The sequence below is a fragment of the Magnolia sinica genome, chromosome 6 (assembly GCF_029962835.1).
Source record: "Magnolia sinica isolate HGM2019 chromosome 6, MsV1, whole genome shotgun sequence".
Taxonomy (NCBI): domain Eukaryota; kingdom Viridiplantae; phylum Streptophyta; class Magnoliopsida; order Magnoliales; family Magnoliaceae; genus Magnolia; species Magnolia sinica.
The window spans coordinates 79,811,299-79,837,234 of NC_080578.1; the positions used below are offsets into that span (position 1 = coordinate 79,811,299).

A 25,936-nucleotide genomic window follows, 5' to 3' on the forward strand; every position below is an offset into this window, starting at 1 on the left:
AAGTTAGGAATTATTCATAATCATGTGTTAGAAATGTAATATCAATTGAATGAAATTGTTTATCTCATTTAAGTGATGAAACTGTTTGAATCATATGATACAAAATTCTTACGCATGTCCTTGAATTGCAAATGAGTTAGATGTTTATAATTATTCTGCAGTGCCTAGAGCCAACATATATCTTTGCCGACCTTGAGTGAATTGAACTTTGAACTGCAGTAATGTTAAGTTTGGCTTTAATAATAATCATCTTGTTCAAAGTGCATGCAAGCTCATGCTCTAGAGAAACATCATCAATATTTTTCTTCGAAAGCTCATATTCCTCTGGCTCAATTATACTTATATTTTTATGAATGTCTACCTTGATTTTGCTCAGCTTGCCTTTGGGCTTCAAGACCAGCGATCTGCTTATTAATAAAAGTCAACGCTCGTTCAGAAGCTTTTGTTTGGTCTTCAAGAGAACCACATTCTCTCTTATAGTAAACAATAATGGTAGAACTCCTGAATATATTACCATTAAAAAGTGATAATTTTTTATGTCTGTGAAATATTTTCAGTGCGATATATATGTGTGTGTACATACATAGAGTCATGCTTACCTACACACTTATGCAAAAGAGAAATGCAAATCAAGGGAGCAAACTGTTTTCATTTTTCATGGCCCACTAAAGTTTTGCATCAAAGTAAAAATTGGGCCTGGGGGATTTCATGAGGTGTGGACCATCGGATTCTGGAGTCGCATGAGTTCTCAAAAAAGTTCGCGCCAATTCCGTGCGAACTGGTGGGTGGCTCAGCATTCGGCTATATATATATATATATATATATATATATATATATATATATATATATATATAGACACACACACACATGGTGAAGCAGCAGATGTACATGAATGTAGACCATTAGTCTCAATTTTATAAATGTCTAGTTCATTGGACATGTATGCCCCACTTGATCCATGGAAGGATTAGGAGCATTAACATGGGAAACGAGGATTCAATCAACCTTTTGGCTGGGCTGGACTGGGCCTGGCCCCAACCAAAGTTTGGGGTTCGGGCTTGGATGCTGGGCTCATGCCGGGCTCTGATTGTTTTGGTGTTGAGTTTATAGTTAGGTCCGGTCCAGGTCGAAGGTGGCCCGGACAATTGCCACCCCTAGTTGCATTTTCTGTGTGCATGTGTGTGGACGGTCAGATTCCGACAGACTACCATATTTGGTGACAGGCAACGTGGGATCATGGTCTAGTCATCCAGACCATTCATATGATATGAGCCATCACTATTGGTGGATGACCCAAAAATCTTCCAGACTGTAAGATCCTAAACCTTATTTCACCTTAAATGTGGACTGGTTTTTTTTTTTCTTTTAAGCTTGTTGGTACACCCCACTGTCAGATCACAGTTAGCCAACCCCACTAGAGAATCGATACCAAGACCTTGGAATTGAAACGAGGTATCCTTCACCCGGTCTACCACTTGAGCTATGGATCAGGGTGTCTTAATTGTGGACTGTTGATGTGTCCTTGACCATCTATTTGCAGGCCAATGATCAAAGGCCTATGAGCTCTCAATTTGGGAGAAGTTTAAAGCATACTCCACTGACTATGTAACCCATGAGATCGACGCTTTGGATCACTGATCAATGGACCCAGTTATACTCAAGTGGTAGACTGAGTAAAAGATACCTGGCTTCAACACCGAGGTCTTGACATCGATTCCCTAGTGGGGGTGGCTAGCAGGGATGTGTGATCTGACAGTGGGTGTACTAACAAGCTAACAGAACAAACATAATAAAAATAAAAATAAAAATAAATAAAAAAAGGACCCAGTTATACAGAATCACTGGTCCTCGGCTAACCGTACATTGCCTGATAAAGACCCAATAAGCTCTCAGCAATGCTTTTTCTAAGCAATCCAACCGTTCTCTCAGTCTTATCTGGGGATGAGCAACTGGCCTTTGAGAATTGAAAATATAAACCTCACTGAAAGAGTTGCAAAGTGATGGCATTATTGCAACGGCTTTTTTTTTTTTTTTTTTTTTTTTTAAAAAAAAAAAAAAAAAAAAAAAGGAACAGAAAAAGAAAAAAAGTGGGTTTGGTGGATAGTCACTTACTCTGCCTGTATGTAATGAAAGAAGCAAGTATTTGATGCGCAGGCAGAGTTCTGACCTTGTTTATGCATGCACATGGATATGGACGACATGGTAAGCATGTACAAGATCCAAACCGTCCAAATCGCGGGACCCATCATAGATGGGAAATATCGTAGAAATAGATATTTTGGACGATTGTAACAGTTTTGATCATTGACTACTTTTATCTTTTAACCATCCATTTTCTATCCCCAGTCAGAGAGTCATTTGACGAGATCTTTGGGTTTGAATTTTGTCCCATCGGCCGTTGATCACACTTATTGGACGCTTTGGATTGGATCAAAATTCTGCCATGTGTGCAGTAGTTGTGTGCCAGTGCATGGGTAGTAACACACTGCTGGAGTAAGAATTTTTTTCTCTAAAGGAAAAGAGAAAGCAAGGGACCTACTGTTCACTTTCAAGCATATAAGAATGTGCAATTCCATAGAAAAATCAGAGCCATGATGATTTTTAGCATGATCATGGCGCCTCCCAATGCACCTAAATATAGCTTTTACAGCAAGAAATCTTAAAGAAGAGACCACAGATTCACACTTCATCTGAAACCAATAAGAGAAAATCAAGCACTTTCTAATGGCTTGGTAAAAAAATTAGGAGCCTTAGAACTTGATACTCTGGTGGAGTTTGATAGATGATACACATACACTCAGAAATTGTTTACTTAGAATATGTGTTGATCAAGTAACACTACCGAATAGTAGGGTCCACTTCAGAGGGGTCACGATCCAATGCTTATACTTTGCTTGATTCGAAAAAACGAGCTTACAACCTCTTAAATACTAACATAAATCCTAGGAACAAGTTTCAGAATCATACTATAACTGAAACTCCTAGAAATTGTGATTTATTATAAATAGTAAACTTACCATTTATAGACGGTTCGTGAATTTGGCTAGACATCATGGTTTTCAGCCAAAAATAATAAGTGTCCTATTTGGCTTAACGATGCTATTCTCCTAATATTTCTAAGCACTTTTCATGTTAGACACAACTCCTAAAGTGTTGTCAGAATGGATGTCTCCAATTTGTTTTCGGGCTGCTCGACCGGTCGAGGGCATGGCTCGACCAGTCGAGGATCCACTCAGTTGAGGCCCGCTCAACTCAAAATCCAACGGCCATAGTTTTTATTATTCCACGCTGCTCGACCAGTTGAGGGACTGGCTCGACCAGTCGAGGGTCCCTTCAACCAGTCGAGGCCCTCCTTCAACTAGTCGAGGGTTATGCAGATTCTGCGCAGATTTTGCACGGACTGCGTAAATTTGAGGCGGTTTTGCAGAGGTGCAAAAGAGGAGTTTCCTAAACTATAAATAGGGGTCTCTAGGGCTATTTTAGGGCATTCTAAGGCTTTCAAAAAGTCTTCCAAGGGTTCCTAAAAGAGTTTTAGGGTTTCTAAAGGGTGTAGCAAGGGTGAGATTCGAGATTGTTCGAATCGGGTAAGTCCTCTCTCTTGTAATTTCTATTTTATAGTGAATTTCTGTCGCTTTGTGCCATGGCTTTTTCCCGAAAGGGTTTTCCACGTTAAATCTTTTTGTTCTCTTGTGTTTGCTTAGTGTCATTGGATTTCTATCCTAGATCTAGATCTGTGTAATTCCGCAGCACAAATCCCTAACATAAAGCCCAACCGATAAAGAGTTACAATCAAACTAAAATGGAAATTCGACCATCGATCTAATGGAATTTCCCAAATTCAATGTGGACAACCTAGTGTAGCGGGGTTGGGTGGCTAAAGTAGCTTCTCCTACCCCAAAATCATATATGGCACATGGATAACTCATTCCTATTTGTGAGATACGCCGGTTTTAAGGTTCTCACGGTCCGGATCACTTCCGCCTCCAATCCGGCCTTTTCTGTTCCATCTTGGCCATGAAATTGTACGCGACGCGCTCTACATCAGGGAGGCTAGGATAATTCAATCAATTCAACTTTGGCGTTTATGACCGTTGTACAGTGGGCTATCTGATTTGTAAGATTTAATTTGAGCTGCATCATGCAACATGTACAATTTCTGATGCATGCCTATGAACCATCACACTGCCAGAGTATCAAATAACTCCCAGAAATTATTTAAAAGAAAAAACACAGCGCAGCAAAACACACTCATAGCTACAGGTGATCTATGCTACCTGTGGTGCAATGCATAGCAGACGTCGATATTTTAATAATTTTTCATACAGACATCCACACATTTTCTTATGAGGAATTACAGATGCTGAGCCTTAACAAAACTCATAGCTTGCTGGCTTGCTAAGGCAAAGGATTCTTGAACATGTGGAGCCCATGACTTGGTGATCAAGACCATTGATCTTATGGGCCCCATCGTAGATGGGAACGCCCCGAAAATGCCTAGATTGGATTATCTTAACCCAACAATCAGTGGGCTAAAAGTACACAGTTACAAAAAAAAAAAAAATACAGCATGGTTCTACATTTGACAGAAGATAGCTATCTAAACTTGCAAGGTTAACTATCTACTGATCTGTTAGATTTCTGATCCAACCCAAGTTTGCAGTCAGGATCCCATATTCCTGTCTTTTAATTAGCTGACATGTTTTATTGCAAGTATTTGTATCTGTGGATCGATACAATGCGACCAGCCGTATGTGATGATTTCCACACCAACCTGTATCAAAGAACATGTATGATATATATCTGATAACATATGACATGTTTATGTAGACATTTCAATGCATTGTGGAAGTATATTATAAAGGTCCTTTCTGTTTTTACATTAATCAAATAGAAGAATTAGCTTATAATCTAATCACTGTCAGCTACTGTCTATGCCGACAAAAAAGGTAGTAAGCTACTACTATTGAAACTATCCTTTTCTCTCTTTTTTTTCATGATGACTCATTTGAGACTTGAAGCAACAGGCATCTGCTTTAATCGAGTGTAACACCCTGGCAATCTCACAGAATTCAGCTGTCTTCTCAGGCTCCTTGCCATCCAAAGGTGTAAAACGTCATCATGGTAAGGAATTTCAACCAACCCTTTTCTTGCCATTTTAAGACCCAGGCTGCAAAAAACTTCATTTGGGCTTAGTCCAAAATCGTTGAACTGATTGTGCTGCTGTTTCCGTATTGTTAAAATCACAGGATTTCAATAAACGGTAATGGGCAATGAGATGGGCAATCGAAATGTGTCTGGTCTGAAAGGTAGGTTATCAGTAGATTTTACAACAGTATAGTGTACATTCCGATTAATAGTTTAAAAAAATAAAAAACTTTGATTCATATGTTTCTTCTTTGATGCAGACTCAGAGGAAGAGAACACTGATCCTCAAGCTCCCAATGTTTCTTTGGAAGCTCCGGCACTGTCGAGTGATACAGATGGTTTACAAGACAAGAACATTCTGGTTTCCTCATTGGATGCTGAAGATTTTCATGGGAATCAAAAAAGATTGGATTCTGTAAAACTGTCGGAAACCAGCGATCATGCAAATTGGGATCAAACATCGGCGGAAAGAGGTTGGTGCCTATTTGGATGCATATCCAACTGAAATTGAAATTCTTAGTATGATGAGGTAGATCACCATTTCCTTCGAATTCATAGTGAGAATCTCATATCCAAATTGAGATCACATTGCTTTAGAAAAGAAAAATCTACAAATACTAGGAAACATCATTAATCTTTGTTATATTCATATTGTGAATCTCATATCCAAATTGAGATAACATTGCTTTAAAAATCTATAAATACTAGGAAACATCATTAGTCTTTGTTATTTCTCTTGATTAAACAGAATCCAATGCAATTGTGCATCCAAACCCGGCCTTTTTTAATCCAAATTCATCCTTATTGATCAATCAATCTACCTCTGCATAGAACTAACTAAAGCAAGATATATTTGTAATTACTTATATGGTCCATCATCCTATGACTGGGCTACTTCATATTCACCAAATTCTAAACATTCAACAAGATGACTATACAGCATATCATCCTTTCACTTCAAAAATTAGTTTTGTAACTAACACTAATACGAGTTGTAAACCATGTGTACGACTCCTTTAAATAGTATATAGGAAAGACTGTCTGATGTGGATTGTATGCGAGTAAATCTCTCCAAGGTTTTAGAAGTTTCATTTATATCCTTTTATACAAATCAGTGTATCCATCAATCTTTTGAATGTATCTGTTTTTTTGTGTATGTAATTAGTAGATATTTCACTATATATGATAACTCACCTACCAACTGAATTCATGCATTCTTTGTTTTTCTATTGTGCTGATTCAGAGCAAGATGACACTGCAGTTCAAACCCCTGACAAATCTTCAGAAGCTTTGATGCCTACTAGCAGTCCAGATGGTATAGGAGACGAGAACCCATCAATTTCTCCATTAGAATCTGAGGATTTACATGAGAAGCTAAAGAATCCAGATTCTGCAAACCCATCTGAACAAGGAAATCATCAGATTCAGAATGAAACATTGACTGGAAGAGGTCAGTAATTTGTTTGGGACTTTATCTGTGTGTGAGTGGCCATGTGTGTGCGTGTATGTATATATGTATACATATATATACATATATACATGTGTATGTGTTTATTTATTTATTTATGTATGTATATTTCAGATGCTTAGCATGTAGAAATCATGTTTTAATGCAGTAAATAAATATAAATTTTAGGTTCTTCGAAAATTCTTTATATTCTCAATGGATTTTCTGATGTCCACCACAATGGGTGAACAATGTTGATTTTCTCAACACTAAATTGTTTAATGTGATTGCCAATCTAGACCATCTAGTAGATGGGACACCTCTTCGATAGGCTATATCCCGAATATGTCACTAAGTGCCGGGTTCAAACTATCTAGACCCTCTATAAATTTGACGCTTAGGATCCTCATTACATTTATGTCATTTTAGGACATAGTCCACCAAGAGGTGGACAATGGTTGAATGGTGTGGATCGTGTTGCCTTACGCCTTTTATACAAATGAATTATCAGTCTCTCTCTCCCTCTATCGCAGAAGACAAGTGAGAGGACACACTTACAATGTTTTATATAAATGAACATATCGATCAATCTATGAAAATGAACGATCGGTACTCAGTTCTTTATATACAGAAAGAAATACATAGATAGATAGATAGATAGATATGCAATTGCATCTTGATACCTATGAATTTATTATGTAAAAATTGTGACAGAGGAAGAAGAGAAGGAGACTTCAATGGAATCCAATTACAAGAAGAGTGATGACCATGAATCCAACATTGATATTTGTTCTGAATCTTCCCTGAAAGACAGTAGCGCAGCGATGGGAAGTGATGGTGACATTATAAAGTCCATTGGATTATGTGATTCCAATGGGGAAGTTAAGTTTGGAGATTCTAGTGGGGAAAAACAGTTGGGCAGAACACCAACGTCCCAATTGAATGATGTTGAAAGTGTAGGAGATGAAGATAAAGGACCCACTGAATTGGATGCCTTTAGGATTGATACCACAGAATTATCTGATGAATCAGTTGAATCTTTCTATCTAGAAGCTATTGAATCTGAAATTAAAAGGGTATGTCTAGGAGATAATGCGGAAGTGATGAAGAACGGAGCTGAAATCGAATATAATGAATATGGTCAAAACCAGGTTTTGGTTTCTGAGGAAGATGGTGAGGTGTCAGCTACTGAATCAAAGACTGCCGAGAATGATACGTCCCAAACTGAGTTTTCAGTCATAGGCGCCTGTGAAGAGAATACGACCCATGGCAATGATGGATCAAATGACATCAGGATTGAAAAGGCTTTTCAAGTTGAAAAGGGAGAAGAGGCTGAAAATGAACAAGAAATTGGATTGCATAATAGCAGCTGCAGTCCAATTTTGGAGGAAGGTGTTAAAGACCTGAAGATTGAAAGAGATGACGCCATCAGCTCTTTGTCTTCATTGGGTTCAGCTGAGAAATGTTTTGGTGAAAAAATGATTGAAGAAACAGAAAATTCTAATTCAAAAGGGAAGAAATATGAAGAAGGAATTGAACAGGTGGATGGAGGATTCAACAATGTATTGAAATACCGAGAGTCTGATGCAACTTCGGTATTAGAAGAAAATGGTTGTATGAATGAAAGAGAAAGAAACCCAGTCTTACCTCAATCCGTTCCAATCGAACAGGATACAGAAAATAGCCTAGTACAGGAAGCTGAAATAGAACATGCTGGAATAGAAACCGAAACACCAGAAGAAAAAGAAACATCGGATCAAGAAAATTGCATGAATGGCAGTGCTACTGAAAGTTTTGGCATTGATTCAGGAAACCCAATTGCCGAAACATCGCTCCTGGTTCTTGAAACAGAGAAAGAGGAATCTGAGCTGGACCGAGCAATGCATCAGAAAGATACTCAAATTGATGAAGGCTCATCATATGGAGGCGATAAGATTTTTGCCGTCTCTATGGATCTGTCTCAGGAGAAAGAACCTGCATGCGGCTTAACAGAATTCTCGATTATTCATGAGCCAAAAACTGATTCCGAGATACCAGAAAGCAAGGAAAGATCACATACTGAATTGAATCAGGAAAACCTCTCTGCCCAGTTCGATACCACTGAAACGTTTGGTGTTGATTTTGAAAACCAATGGGCAGAATCTGCAGTTTCAGCACTTCAGAGACAAAAAGAAGACATTGAGCAATGCCCATCTCTGTATCAGACAGGAAGTACCGAACACAAAGCTCATGCGTCTGAAAGAGGTGAAACAGATCAAGAAAACATCAGCATCCATGTCCCAGAAAGCCCCACATTTGAAGTTCCAGCACTTCGAGCTCCTGAAAGATGTGAAACAGATCAAGGAAACATCAGCATCCATGTCCCGGAAAGCCCCACATTTGAAGTTTCAGCACTTCGAGCTCCTGAAAGATGTGAAACAGATCAAGGAAACATCGGCATCCATGTCCCGGAAAGCCCCACATTTGAAGTTTCAGCACTTAGAGCTCTTGAAAGATGTGAAACAGATCAAGGAAACATTGGCATCCATGTCCCGGAAAGCCCCACATTTGAAGTTTCAGCACTTCAAGCTCCTGCACCAGGAAGTGGCGAAACAGATGAAGAAAATCCCAACATCCAAATCCATGTCAGCGAATGCCCAGCATTTGATTTTGCACCCCTGGCTCGAAACACTGAAGTTTCAGCACTCGAAGCAAAGAATGAAGAAACCACCAAACATGAAGCTCCTGAATCTGAAAGAGCTGAACAAGATGAAGAAAACCTCAATATTCAAATCGATGTCCATGAAAGCTCCACATTTGAGTTTTCAACCCCAGTTTCAAACAACGAAGTTTCAGCACTTGAAAAGAAGACTGAAGAATGTGAGCAACACCCAGTGATGCATCAAGCAATTACTGCAAAAGGCGACGTTTCCCAAACACAAGAAAGCAGCGAAAGATCAATCGCTGCATCCTCTCAAGAAGACGCAGCCACAGCAGATTATGTTAGTGGACATTCCTGCTTTGATTTCAAGAACCCAAATGCTGAAACTGAATTTCCGTTACTCGAAGCAAATAAAGAAGATTCACTAGAGAAGAATTCGGTCCAAAAAGGCGTTCCAGCGCTGGAAAGAAGCAACTCGGAGAAGTTGAAGACTCCACTTCTGAGCTTAGTGAAGAAAGAAACATACGACATGGAGCCATTACAGAAGCAAGAAAGCATTCCTGTGAAGAAGAATGTGGATGAGGTTTGGAAGTCACCAAAGAAAGACATGGCTACTTCAGCCAAAGGAAGAGAGAAAACCAAGCAAAGATATTCTCTATTCAGCCACTGCATGTGTTGCACTACAGTAATCCAGTGAGGTATTTTTCCTAGTTTTCTCCTTTTTTTCATTTATTTATTTATTTATTTGCTTTGGGGAACTGTTTTTTGGGTGTTGCAACTTGATTTGGAGAGAGGATTGATGTGGGTATTATAGATTGAGAGATTTGGAGAGGATTGGAAGAGAGACTGTATTGAAGTATTTTTGGCTGTTCATGATTTGTAATTCTTTTCTTTCATTTACAATGTATGTACAAGGCCACATATGAGGTTGATCCTAAGCTTTGAGAAAATAAATAGCTTGATCTTTTGGTGTTCTTATATCATAGATAGATTGATTTGTAATTCTGTCAATGATTTATGATTCTTTTTTATTTACAGTATCTTGTTCAAGGCCAATATCAGGTTAATCACATGATTTATTTAAGCAATGAAAAATATAATTTGGACTTAGATACCAGAGAATACCCAAATATATAGTCTGTATATATGGGATTGTAACACACTCAGATACACTACCATGTATGTTTGGCACATTTGATAAATTCAGATCCTATCATGTTTTTATTTGAATATAACTCTACTTATTGAAGGCATTTTTTTCACAATTTCACAAGCCTCTCATTTTCAGTCATTGAGGAAAACAATATTGGTGTACATACGAAATTAGGTTCTAATTATCTCATCTTTTGGAATTTTTAAAATTATATTTTTATATTTTCTAGATTTCTGAATTAATACATAAAGAAGTTAAAAATAAAAAATAAAAAATCCCCATGAATGCATTGAAAAATGCTTCAAACATATCGTGTGGTATCTATAGGGGTGCAAATGGGTCAGGTCGAGGTGAGTCCTAGACCCGATCCATTTCATAATTGGGACTATTTGTTCACCCAAAACATAACCCATCAAAATATGACTTGAGTCCAAGTCAAAATAACAGAGCCAGGTGGGTTGGGTCTGGGTAGAGGAGGATCTAGACCTAACCCACAAGATTCAAGGGTCAGGTCTAGGTTAGGCCTGGCATTCCGAGGGTGATCCCTACATGATAGATGGCCCATATCTCATACTAGTTTGTATGGTGGCATGTGTGACATGAAGTCTTCAATCGACAACTAGACCTAGCAATGCCACTCCTTGTGTCTTCTTTCCCTTTTTCTTTATGTCCATTCCATAGATGAGAAAATTTCTCATATATTCATTTTATGTGAACTTTCACATCCGTTCCTTTCTAATACATGTATAGAACCGGTCCCTACCGGTGTTTAAGAAAACTCACCGGTTCTTGGACAATAAAGCCATCTATAAAAACAATATTATGATTTATAGCACTAGTGGTATGACATGCATATTACAATGCATGAAGATAGGTGTTAGGGGTGGCAATGGGTGAGATTCGGACCGGGCCAGGATAGGCCCAGGCCTGACACTTAAGACCGAAACACGGCATGGGCCTAGCCCAAGAGGTCAATGCCAAGCCCAAAAATTTATTTCCCATTTGAATTTTCCTAGTCTACCTATTGATCAAGTGGGCTATGCATGCACAAAGAAATAGACATTTAAGAATGAAACCGACGATATACATTCAAGATCCAGGGGTTACCCAACCATGGATTAGAATGGCATATTTGTAGAATATAGATAAATAAAGTCAAGTCAAGCTTAGCCAAGTCAGGCTAAAAATGATTTGAGTCCAAGCCCAACCAGAAATTGATCTGACCATGCATGTGAGGCTAAAGCGTGGCCCACGGAGTAAGCTAGTGGGTCCAAGGTTGGCCCAAGTCAAGTTTCACTTTTAGGTTGGACAGGCTACTGGCACATTGCCACACTTAGATATAGTGATTTGCAAGACATGGGAGAGTTTAAGGTAGGAAGTTATTTCATACTCTCATAGAGTTGAGGGTCACGACTAGCTCTTTGAATTATATATAGCAGATATATTAACGTGATCAAGCCGTTCAAGTTGTGGGAATTCATAATTTTATGTATATTTGTTGTTTATAATCTCAAATTAATATTAAAAAAAGTATTCGTGAAATTTGGATAATTGATTGTTTGTATTCCGTATCTCGTCATTCAATAAAGGACTGTTTGGATCTTAATGATACTATACCTCAAGTAACTTATTTTGGTTTTTACTTATTTAGTAGATAAGTATTTTTTATAAACAACATATTTATTGGCCAAAAAGTATAAAAGTATTATTGATTTCCAACATCAAATAAGTGCTTATCTTTCTAAGTTTTTTTTAGTCCACTCCAATATATATTGTCAATCATGTAGGGCCAACCTTTGATGTGGACTCATTCATTATGTTAAGCCCACCTTAGCTCTGTCTTCAATGTTAATCGTCCATCGCATGGGACCTACCTTCAATGTGGACCATCCTCCTTACAAGGCTCACCTTTGATGCGGACTATCCATCTTATTGGACATTGGATGTCGACGGTGAAATTGCAAATGGTGAGCCCATGGGCTATGCATGCGCAAGCTTGACAGAACTAAGGAATGAAAGTCATATCCTAAAGGGGGATGGGGGGATTAGGACCAATTAAAATTATACATTTCTAGACACAATTACTAACTTAAACTAATTACTTCGTTTAAGCTATTAGAATATTTACTTACATGGACTGCAAATGATATGCTAATGAAGCAACTAGTTTATAAATGATAGTGTACTTGTGTGTGGGGGATGTGTTACCTATCAACTCCTAGCATTCATCTAATAATGCATACAAATAATCAAATATTCATCATAAAAGTATAATAAAACAAGTGCTCAAAGGCAATCTTAAACACAAACATATATAGTGGTTCGGTTTTCTTACTTCACCCCCGGCGGACACACTCAACCTATGAATGTATTGGATTTTACTATTGGAGGTTTTAAATTAGGTTCCCTTCTAAGCTTTACATCCTTACACGAGGATCCTAGCGTACACTCTCACCAGAGGCTCCCGCAAGAGAGTTGAGTTGCTTTTTGAGTGTTAACTAACAACATTGGTCCTAATCTAAGAACCTACATTTACTCCCACCGAAAGCTCCCTTGGAGACAACACGTACACACCCGTATCTGGTAACCTACTCAAGGACTTTGATTTAAGTCCTACATAATACCCTAGTCAAGTTTGAAAATTCAAACTCTATAATCAATCCCACATAATGAATGATTGTACATGAAATCTTCCAAATGGCAACTTACTTATCGGATTTAGTCTCTTTTGTAGTATCTTCTCGGGTTGCTTAATCGATACTTTTTCGTATTTTAATCAGCTCTTATTTCTCCTCCGAACGTGATACCAATATATTCTCAGTGCTTCAACTCTAAAATTAACCACCTTGCATGCATTGTTCTTTTGAGGTGACAAAGGTTTAGTCTTTTATTTTTATTTGTTTTAAACTTTTTTTTCTAAATTACTGGATTAAAAATCAAGATAATCATTTGACTTAGATTAGTTCTAGACTGTTTCCCTAATCCCTGCGAATTCAACCTTAGTCTCATCGAGTTATTACTATATTATGGCTCGGCACTTAGGGTTGTGAACATTAAACATTCATCACATCAATATAATTAAACAAGTGCTCAAAGACAATCCCAAACATAAGTATGTATAGTGGTTCAGTTTCCCTACTCTACTCTCGGCTAACACACTCAACCCATGAGTGTACTGAATTTTACCATCAAAGATTTTAAATTAGGTTCACCTCTAACATTTACAATCATACACAAGGACCAACTCCCACAATAGACTCTACATGACTTTCTATAAACTCGCCATGAACTTCAATCCTACACAAGAACCTACATTAGTACATACCTGCCAAAGGCTCTTACAAGAGACTTGAGTTTATTTTCTATTGGCTAACCAACAACCTCAATCATAGTGAAAGGACCTACAATTACTCTTACCAGAGGCTCTCATGAAGATTAATACATACACACCATGGCCAGTGAATTCAACCCTACACAAGAGCCTAGGTCATACACAAGAACCTATCAAGTTTGTGTCACAAATTCTTACCCTCAATCATACACAAGGAAAGAGAGTATAGACTCACTCAATATCACTTATCAAATTGAGCTCATTTGATGTGTCGTCTTGAGTTGCTTAATTGATACTCGCTTGTGTTTCAATCAGCTCCCCTTTGCTCCCCCGATCATAATGCCAATGTGTTGTCAATGCCTTAGTTCCAAAATCACCCACCTTGCGAGTGATGCTCCTTTGAAGTGACCAACGTAGTGGGAAGTTAGATGAATCTCTTATAACTAATGGAATGTTGTAATTATATGAGATTCACCTATATGAGTTTTCTAGAAGATTTAGATAAATATTTGACTATAAGTTCAAGTCTAATCTCTAAAAAATTATGAAGTTGAAGCTCATCTTTAAGGTAAAGGTTGGAATCCTCATTAGAATGTTAATCTCAAGGAATATAACTTAGAACTCATTGGTTTTAGAAGCTTGGAAAGAGAGATATGATCATGGAATCACTTAAGCTTCTAATGCACCAAATGCCCAAGAACTTAATGCTCTATATATGAAGTTTGAATTCCAATGATATAAAAAAAAACAAGTAAATAATAGCTTTATCAATAGCATTGAGTGTGGCTTTAATGGCATTGAAAAAATTAGGTTTCCATTTGAATTGTTGTTGGATAGTTTACACACTGCTGCTACCTGATGTCATTGAGTAGTCTTTTTGATGTGATCAATTGAACCCTTCAATGTCATTGAAGGTTCCTTGATTCCATTAAGAAACTCAAATAATAAAAAAATTATATCTTGCTGGACAGATTTGAGTTACCTACTAAATTCCATTGAGTGGTATTCGATGTCATCAAAGACCCCTCAAGGACTACTCAATGAGATCGAGCACCACTCGATAGTCCCTTTTTTTTAATATAATTTCACAACAGTTTTATACATCTTATAACCTTATTTATCACATTCTAACTAGGCTTATAAGGTTAAGGGATTATCAATAAGGTTTACGTATAAAGTTATGGATCATCTACAAGTTCAAGGGATTATTTTGAGTCAAGGGTTAGGATCACTAAGGCACCTCATATACATGTTATTTTATCATTGATGCTCTAGTCCTCTTGTGTCTTCAGCCTTTAACTTTTAAGGGCTCAACTAACTACATAATTAAAAAAAATTTAAAAAAAAAAAAACACACATGATTAACAAACAAGATGCACAAATTAGTGCACTAACAATCTACTCCTTTATCAATTATGTAACAAAAACTTAACTTAGTCAATGTCATGGTCCATACCAAAACAACATAAAATATTACATGTAGAATATAAATGATTTACAATTCAATATACTCAGACATTTAACACTTGGAATGCTCTCCTATACTTGCTCTCCTTATCTTATCAATTCCTTCAACAACAAACCAATCATGCAAAACAGAATTAAACTTGCTTTGGTAGGATTTGATATTTTTTTCCCTTTTTGTCATTATTTGATAAGGAGTTAGTTCCAATTAATACACAAATAAAAATGTAGCATGGAACAACTCTATAAATCATAGATTTACCAATCACAAGACACATACTAACAGAGGATTAAATGGTTTATATAATCATTAAAAAGCATGAAGCCTGCTAATTATAATCAATCAAAAGATATACCAATTAAAATTGGAATGACCAATGATACTGAAATTCAAAAATTTTAAAGTTTAAACTATCAAGATAAATAAGGTTATAATTCTCACATCTACTAATTAAGCACAAGATGAGGCTAAATCCTCTGATGTTCCTATGGTGCTCACCATAGACCTTAAGGTGTAGTTCATATATTTGTAGGGAACATAACACTTCTACTTTCATCTTATTTATGTTTCTCCGCTCTTTTATCTACGTTATCTTAGAAGTAAACCTATCCAGTATGGATATAAGTATTTTCCTACATAAACGTACTTTCAGAATCCTCTCCTAAACTCCACGTAGAATTACAAATATTATTCAGTTTAGAGTAAAATTTCATGAAAATTTCAAACTTTTCAATTTTAATATTTTTAAAATGGGTCATTAAGAGCTAAAGCTTCAATATCCTTACTATGTTAGATCCCTCGTAGGAGACTTCTAATATGTCTCACACTTTCTTCTTAGTTTCACATATGCAAATACGTTTAAATTCATTGAGGGAAACCGCACATTAACTAGCATTGAGAGTTTTGACATCATAGGTATATCGTGCTCTCTCATTAACACTCCATTTGAATTTATCTTTGGGAGTACTAATGGATCTACTATTAACCATGATTTATTTTATGAGTATCATCCATCTTTATTCGACAATAACTGAAACTATAGGGTTAAGGGATCTTGGAGAGACCCTCATCCAAGCCTTCCAATAAGCATATTTAGACCGGTCAAAATATGGTGATCATACGACAGCACACCCCTCTTAGGTAGACATCATTTTAAGGCTCCTTAAATCAACTCAATGTGATTAAACCCTTCAAGAGTTACCGTGCTCTAATACCAATTGAAATTGTGCGTAACAGGCCTATGAGCTATGAGTGAAAGCTTGGTGGAACTAAAAAATGACAATTATGTCCTAAAGCGGGTAATTAAGACCAAATAAAATTTTATTCCTTTTAAACACAATTGCATACTTATACTAATATGCAATTTTAAAAAAGTATGGCAATTAACTTTAAGGCTTCCAAGTCAATAAGGGGTCCAATCACATAAACTATAAAAGATGTGACAATGAGCAACTAGTATATAAACATAATAGTATACATCTGTGCAGGATGTGCTACCTATCAACTCCTAGCATTTATCTAATCATGCATATATATAATTAAACACTCATCGCATAAACATAATTAAATAAGTACTCATAGTTGTCTTTTTTCATTCAAATGCTTTCTTTCTTTCTAAAGCCTCCTTTTCAGCTGTCGAACCTCTGTCGTGGCGAGAAAAAGAAGTGACTGGTTCTATGCACCATGCCTGCTCCCTGCTCTTGTCATGTAGGCTCCCCACGCTGAATAATATGGAGGTTGTTTACCTTTGGTAAAGATGAGGAACACCTGCTCATTGACCCCTCTCTTCCTATGGACAACCAAAAGCAGCGTTTTCCTTATTACTCACCTATAGGGAAGATTAAATTTGTGGCAATCGATGGTCTTTATAAGCAATCAAATTAGCGCCATCGTACCTATTCTAGTTCTGATAGGGCTCTTGTTCCATTTAAGTGGGAACAGGGTTCGATTGAAAGAAGGGCAACCATTAAGAAAGATAGTCTCAAATACGAGCATATATAGTGGTTCGGTTTCCCTACTCCACTCCCAGTGGATGCACTTAACTCATGAGCGTACTGAATTTTACTATCGGAGGTTTTAAATCAGGTTCACCTCTAACCTTTACAATCTTATACAAGGACCAGCTCCCGCAAGAGACTTTATGTGGTTTTTTATAGGCTCGCCATAAACCTCGGTCCTACACAAGAACCTATAGACATACACTACTGTTGGAGGCTCCCGCAAGAGACTTGAGTTAGTTTTCTATCGGCTAACCAACGACTACGGTCCTAGTCCAAGGACCTATGTTTACTCTCGCCAAAGGCTCCCATGGAAACTAACATATATACACCCGTGTTTGGAGAATTCAGCCCTACGTAGATCCTAGGTCCTATACAAGAAACTATCAATTTTAGGTTGCAAACTCTTATCATCATTCTTACACAATAAAAGAAAGTATGAACTCATTCATTGACACTTGTTGAATTAAATTATTTTAATGTGTTGTCTTATGTTGCTTGATTGATACTCTCCCTTGCTTCAATTAGCTCTCCTTTACTCTCCCGATCATGATGTTGATACATTACCGATGCTTCAACTCCAAGATCAACCACGTTGCAAGTGATGCTCATTTGATATGACCAAGGTGATGGGAGGTTGGGTGAATCTTCTACAACTAATGGAAATTGTACTCCTAGAGGATTAACCTAAATGGGTCTTTTTGAGAATTTAGATAAAGATTTGATTATAAGTTCAAGTCTAATCTCTAGAAAAAGGTGAAGTTCAAGCTCATCTTTAAGGTAGACGCTAGAATACTCATTAGTGTGTTGAAGGATGATTTAAAACTCATTGGTTTAAAGGCTTGGAATGAGAGATATGATTATGGAATCACTTAAGCTTATATTGCACCAAAAACCAATCCAAATGCCCAAATACCAAATGTCCCATATATGGAGTTCGAGCTCCAACGGTTTAAACAAGAGAGAGAGAGAGAGCAGATAACGACTCTGTCAATGGCATCAAGTATGGCTTCGATGGTATCGAGAAAATCAGGTTTTCAGCTAAATTATTGCTGGATAATTTACACACTGCTACTCGATGTCATTAAGTGGCTTTCGATATGATTGAGGGGACCCTTCGATGTCATCAAAGGTTCCTCGAGTCCATCGAAAACCTCAGATAAAAATAATCATATCTTGTTAGACAGATTTAAGTTACCTACTCAATTCCATCGAGTGGTCTTTAATTCCATTGAAGACCCCTCGAGAACTGCTCAATAAGATAGAGTATCACTTGAAAGTCTATTGTTTTGGGCATACAATTTCACAGCAGCTTTATACCTCTTATAGCCTTACTTATTATATTTCAATTAGCCTTTTAAGGCTAAGGGATGATCAACAAAGTTTACCTATAAGGTTAAGGATCATTTAGAGGTTCAATGGATTATTTTGGTGTAACGCCCTGAAAATTGGGAGTCGAGTAGAAGTCCAACTCCCGAGTTCTAACGCATCACTTATGCAACATATTTAATGATGATTACATGTTGTCTGTATTAGTGCAATATATAATTCAGGGACAGTTGTAATACGCAAGCGGAAGACTTACTCAAATATGTATAGTTTTATAACTCAGTATAGGTCCCCAAAGTATGTATGCATTGCCAGGTCAATAATTACATGTATTGATTCAAATTAAAAAATGTCAAAATATAATAGTCCACTATAAGTATAACCTTGAAGCCCCGCCGATCAGAACGGTTTAGGTAAACCCGCCAGAATACTACATATAGGAGAAGGCATCCTCATCGTTTACAAAATCTGCCTCCGCCTCATCAGTCGGGTTTCCATCTGCATCTAAGACAAAGTCTGGTTGGTGTGTACAACACTGTCCCCTAATGTGAGAGTGAGTGATTAATTCAGTGGAACAATAAAACAAAGGTTAACATGTTATCAATTCAGTCAAGCAGTAATGATAAGGCAATACAATCAAACATTCCTAAGTACTCTGGTTAATGCAAGAATGGTATGTATAAATGATGCATGCCCTCACCTGCACTCCCTTTGCGATCTTCATCTAACAGTCGCGTATGTCAGTCACTTCCTCAGTGCTCTGCGCAACGCCAAACGGCACATGCAGTGCGGTGCATGAATGTGATTACCAAGTTCTTATTAGTCCTTTTCATACAGCGGGATTGGGAAGCTAAGGTACCTCCCTTATATCAATTCTCAAACAATGATCCATTCTAAGGTCATCAATCCTAGTAAATCTCATACGATGTTACGGTTCTAGGTCGCTACAAAGGGCTCGTCACCTTATTAGTGCGGGCCTAGTGTACTCCTGTTGCTACATAAGGGCTCGTCGCCTCTATGCAGTCTTAGCGTACGCTCGAGGTCACTACAAAGGGCTCGTCACCTTATCAGTGTAGGCCGACAGCTTGAATACAGTGTCCTATACCACCGTATTCAGCTCACAAGTTTGGGTTGCTCACTGGTCACTACGGGGAGGCTCGTCACCCCAACGTAGGCCGACGGCTCGACCACGGTGTCTCATACCACCATGCCCGGCTCATGAGTCTTAGCGGATTGAGGTACCAAGGTTTAAAAGGGTTTTCACTGGTGAGTTTGGTATCTTAGATTCAAACAGTAGCGTCCATACATGGTGAACATACATCGGGTCAATCGAGTTACTTGACGAACTCGACTAGTACGAGCGCACGTTGAGTTGATCGACATGAAGTGCGTAAGAACTCCGTGTGGCCTAACCACTGCCGACATCCCAAGTACGGATCGGATTCATTGATCACGTCCTATGTGGCGAAATCAACCTCAGCCACCTATTCAATGTCCGTTACCGATTGCCTAGACTATTTCGTAGTCCCAAACATATTCAATTATAACAGATAATCATACAAGCTAATCAGAACAGTAATGGATCAACAATTCCAATCATACTAGCATATGAGCATTTGATGGATTTCAACTTAAACATGAATTCACACATATGTAGTCCCTAAGTAAAACAGACCAAGAATGTAAGTTACCTGGAGGAAATCATACACATCGTTAGGATAGTTGAAAATCTCTTCTCAACGCCCATATAATGTACAATTTATTACACACTTGTTCATTCAGACATTTCTACAAACACTTAGACTACATATTCCAACATACATGACGTATGTTGGTGATAGCACGTCTTAGGAAAAATCCTTTCGCCAAGGAGTTGTTAAACATACAACTAGCATAAACACACGACAATTAATCATGGCAAGCACACATTCAAATTCCATACGTATACAACCCGTTCTACAAATACCTGAAATTCACTAGACTCCATATGATTCATATATATCTAAAACGCGAAACAAACATCGCATTTGGCATGTGAAATAGCACCCACATCAGTAATAAACAATTAACCGACATTGAAAGCCTTGAAAACCATAACTTATACGTTTATAGTCCGCACCTTTCGCCGGTAGACTCGTAACGAACTTAGTCTTAAAGCTAAGTCTTGTCTACGGCACCACAATAACTTATAACAGGGAATAAGTTAGCTAATTCATCTAATATGCTAGTAAAAAATTCTAAGACAAGTTAGGGTTAGGTTTTCTTACCAAAGTACGGAGTCGGAATCACCTGTATAGCGATACAGAACCGGCGGTTGATTACGTGGAGTAGCGGGATTGAATCCCAGGAAGAATCTCCAACTCTCACTCTCACTTTCTTTCTTTTCCCTTCTCTTTTCTCTTCTCTCTCTCCTAGGGTTTCTCAATTTCGTATGAGGTGAGAGAGTGAGGGTTTAAGGTCCTTATATAGGCCCAGGTTTGATGGAAATGGCCTAAGGGCCAAGGTATACTTAAGTTATATCCAAATACGGACTGTTCCGGTCTAACGGAGCACTTCTGGTGGCCCATTTTCCACGTGCGGTCGGACTTAAGCTCCCTCACCATGGATCTAGGTCAGGCTGAGTTTTCGTTCCGATCGGGTTTACAGATCAGCTGTGGCGGACCAGTTTCAGTTTAACGGCAACCGGCACTCGATCAGGGCCACAAGTACACCGACATGTGTGGAACATTTCTCCTGATCCGAGGGTGTATTTGAGTCAAATTCTCACAGTCTGAATTCTTATATTTGGCCCGCAAGTGACACGACTTAAATTACTTAAATTCAGATTTTATTTCTAAATATTTGCATGTTTCTCACACACTTTGTTCCAGGCTCAAGTTGTGCATTTTTAGACACAGTTAAGACTTGATTTCCGAGAGGATTGTCAAGTCCAGTAATGCGGTCATAACTGTATAGTTTTGCGCTTATCGGACTTTCGACGTGCGATCCAAGTTCGATACGGAGTTTCGGTGTGCTCTTAAGAGCAACCGGGTTTAGGGATGGATTCTAGATTTCAGGGTAACGTAGCGTCAATGATACTGCACGGTTTAGGTCTTGCGGATCATATTTAAAGTGATTAGTGCTAATTTTATAAGCACTCTAGTTTAGCACTTGCTAATATTAACCTAATTTCTAAAGGTTTTGGTCCTGGGTGATTTCTGCCTGAGGTGGTACTCGGGTCCTTGTACGGATTTTTTCGAAACGTTACATTTAGATCAAGGGTCAAGGTCACTAAGGCACCTCATATATCTGTTTTTTATTCCTTCATGCTCCATGTTCTCTGTATCTTCAGTCTTCAGCTCCCAAGGGCTCAACTAACTAAATGACACACAAACTCATGTGATTGAGAAATAAGATGCACAAATTAGTGAAGTAACAAATAATTCGATAAATATTCAAATGGCTTTGAAATTATCTCTATTCGACCTACCAAAAGTAGGCTCAAAGTCCATATCGTGGTTGAGATAATATATTATGCGATCCCATAAAAAACGGTCATAAGTCTCTCGTTAAATGTTAGATCAGGGTGATCTTATACTCGTTAGAAAGATAATTCGATGAACTTTCAAATGACTTTAAAATTAATTTATTCAGAGACTGTTTAACCTTTTAAGAGTGAGCCCAAAGTTTATATTACGATTTGATTAAAATTCATACTATAATTGAGACAACATCATGTGGTTTAGCAAAAACAATTATAACTCCATTGTTACAGGTAGAATTGGGGTGATCTTATGCTCGTTGGAAAGATAATTCGACAAGCTTTCAAATGACTTTGGAATTATTTCATTTAAAGGCTATTTGAACTTTCAACAGTGGGCCCAAAGTTCATAACACAATTTAGGCAAAACGCAAATCGTGGTTAAAATAATGCATTATGTGGTTATATGAAAATGATCATAACTCCCTCGTTATAGGTCGGATTGGGATAATCTTATATTCATTGAAAATATAATTTGATGAACTTTCAAATCACTTTGAAATTATCTCATTTAGAGACCGTTTGACCTTTCAAAAGGGTAGCTCACAACAGCGATCACAATCTAAACAATGCCTTGATTGTGGTTTGGACAATTGATCACGCAATCCCACTAAAACGGTAATAACTTTATCATTACAAGTCTAATACAGACAATATTATGCTCATTACAAAGATAATTTAATAAGCTTTCAAATGTCTATTGAATCTCTCATTTGAAGACCAATTGGCCTTTTAAAAGTGGACCCAAACACCCACTCGAGTTCACTCTTATTCCAATATCGTTGATCTAAAAAAAAAGTGTAACTCTTTCATTAAAGGTCAGATCAGGGTGATCTTGGGCTTATTGAGAAGATAATTCAGCAAACTTTGAAATAACTTTTAAATCATCTCATTTAGATACTGTTTAACATTTTAAAAGTGAGACTAAAGTTCAAATCTTAGCAAAAGATCAATCTTAGCCTAATCTTTTGAAGAAATGAGAAGAACTCATCTTCTAAAGTTGAGTTTTTGATATGTCATATGGGCATAATCTTTGCAAAAAGAATAAAAACTTATCTTCTAAAGGTTAAGTTTTTGTATATATTTTTTTTCTTTCCTTTTATTTGTTTCTTAACAAAAAAAAAAAAAAAAAAAAAAAACTTATTTAAGCAAAAATAAAATAAAAAACACCTTCGGTCTACAAAAATAATAATTTGAAAACCGGTGCTATGCTCACACGAGTGTGCCTGGGGTGAAAGCCCTTTTTTTAAATGTTGGCGATTTGCATTTCAACTCGTTTGTATCAACATTACAAATCTGGACCGTCTGTTACTTCCAGTCCACTCTTTTTTAGCTCCAGTACAAATAATGAAATCAAAATCCATTGTTCGGAAACATCCCCACAGGGATCTATTCTATGAGCTATCCTATCCGTCCACTTTTGCTTGCACTGATTGAACAGTTCGGATCATCCGATCATTTGATCTTTTTGAGGCAGTCCATGGAGAGTGGGTCCGGCCAACTCAACCATCTCTGCAATGTACATTGATAATATCAATTGCCATATGTTCAAATGCAACTGGTTCATGGAAAGGTTTCCATACACTTGGACCACTAGATAATTTCTCTTCCATCACTTAAAAGAGAACACGTGGCAGATATGTCCATGATCTGAACCATTATACTAAATCCTACCTTCTATAGTCCACAGCCACAGCCGAGAAAAATCACGTGGATGTTACAATCCTAACCATTCAATTAGATGACTTTTAGGCAAAGTAAGGAAAATGGGCGGTCATGAAAAGACAGGGTCTAATAAAGTTTGTTTGACCATGCATTATTTTCTTAACAATTCTAATTGAAGGGCAATGATTATTGCGTAAGCGTGAATGTTGGGATATGGCCCACCCATCCTAAGGCCTATCTAAACACCGTACAAATTCGCCACGTGTATGGAAAGGATGCCCGGCCTCTCCACAGTCAAAGTCAAAGAAGGCAACATTGAGTAAAGCTACATCAGTCAATGGAAATGTTTCTCCTTTTTCTAAGAGGCCGAACCTGATCTGCGGCGTTGAATCGAGAATGGGACCTCCATCGCCCAAGACCTGACGTGTGGCAGGTCAAAAGGTGGACTAGTCCGTCCATCTACCGGATCCTGTCAACAAGTGGGCCTTAGTTGAGATTACATCCAGGCCGTTAATGCAATCACCCACTAGATGGACGATCTGGATCCACCGCAGTAGTTGTCACTTGTTTGGGTGATTCTAGTCTGTATTTGGGCTGGTCCTGGAGACCAGTAGTTTGGATCCGGTGAGTTTTGGACCCCATAATTATATGGGCCAGACCTGGCTGGGATCTGCCTAATGGCTTATTTTAACATGTATAGAGTTTTGGACCCATATTAACGAACCAGACTCAAGTCCCTGACTTATGGCTGGGGTTGAAAACCCTGTGGTGCGCCCGGCATGGCCATTGCTACCGATTTTACCGCTGTCAAAGAGTATTTGGAAACGGATTGGCTACTCCCCCTGCGACTAGGCCCGGTGGCTGATGATCGGTGCTCAGCGGGCCCCACTATGAACTGTCTTCTATCAAGCCGTTCATCCATTTTTACAGATCATTTTATGGCTTGATCCCAAAAATGAGAGGGATATAAATTCTCAGGTGGACCACCAGATAAAAACAATAGTGATTGGATATCCACCATTAAAATTTCCTAAGGCCCACTGTACTGTTTATTTGAATTCCAATCTGTTGATTAGGTCATACAGACCTAGATGAAGGGAAAGAAGAAAGATCATCTTGATCCAAAACTTTTATGGCCACCAAAAAGTTTTTAATGGTCAACGTTCAATCAACATTGTTTCCTGTAATGTGGTCCACTTGATATTGGGATATACCTAACTTTTGGTTTCGTACCATAAAATGATCTAGAAAAATAGGTGGACGGCATGGATGAAACCCATACATCATGGTGGGGCCCACAGAACACCGACCACCACCCATTAGCTGGTGGCAGGGGGAGTAGCCAATCCGTTTTCGGGGAAGCACATTTGGACCGTCCTCTCTTTGATAGGACGATCCGGATACCTTGGAAAGAGGAGTAATTTATACTCTGGCATCACTTGATACGCGGGCACTCTGAAATTGTATTTGTGACATAGATTAAATCAAAGTAAACCGGCTAAATTGTGGAGCCTAATCAGATTGGTAGAGCATACTAACCACTGATGATACTTGGTTTCTTGAAATAGGACCGTTGGATATTTTACATTTTTAAACCATCCAATAAATGCCAAAAGATCCCATAGCATCAATGCACTTTTTGGCTAATGATACATCTTGACTGGGACCCATAATTTGGATAGTTCAATTTGAATTACTTATATGCCATCGTATGCATTTTCTCAGTAATTTTCATGTGCATGCGTATCATCCATCACACACTGCCGGAGTATCAAAGTTTTTCTTAACTAAAACCGTCCTAAAACAATTAAAAATTCGAAATTCTACATTAAAATTACAGAATTTTTATGCGCATCAAGTGGTCAGTCCGTACAAGTGGACCCTGTGGAGCGATGATCATTGATCTTAATTCTGATAACCCCACCACAGATTAAGCATGCCCTAGAAGTGTACACACTGCAACATCCTAGCCGTTTAATTTTTAGCATTTTATGGACCATTCTATGTTGCTTTCTGGACCCTCTATTCTTAGGTCATGGGGTTTTCCAGAAGATCAACGGTTGGATCATGGAACCACAGGCCCACTTGAACAGGATGGGCACAATCACGTCATACTACTATACCTCAACCCTAGAAACACCGAGAAGGGGACGCGGATTGCCTGTGCCGCACAGGAAGTTCCGGTTGTCGGAAGATGAGTGGGGTCCACAGATGACGGTGGAAAATCCACTCCGTCCATCAGC

At 38.1% G+C, this 25,936-nt stretch overlaps 1 protein-coding gene across 1 annotated transcript; it reads left to right on the forward strand.

The window, feature by feature from the left end:
- The first annotated feature begins 4,976 nt into the window (after positions 1-4,976).
- LOC131248912 (uncharacterized) lies at positions 4,977-10,216 on the forward strand. The gene is made up of 5 exons (XM_058249423.1): positions 4,977-5,121; positions 5,247-5,306; positions 5,406-5,618; positions 6,389-6,595; positions 7,307-10,216. Exons 2-5 carry the CDS (start codon positions 5,264-5,266, stop codon positions 9,928-9,930), a joined length of 3,087 nt encoding a protein of 1,028 aa, XP_058105406.1. The 5' UTR covers positions 4,977-5,121; positions 5,247-5,263; the 3' UTR covers positions 9,931-10,216.
- Positions 10,217-25,936: the final 15,720 nt, after the last annotated feature.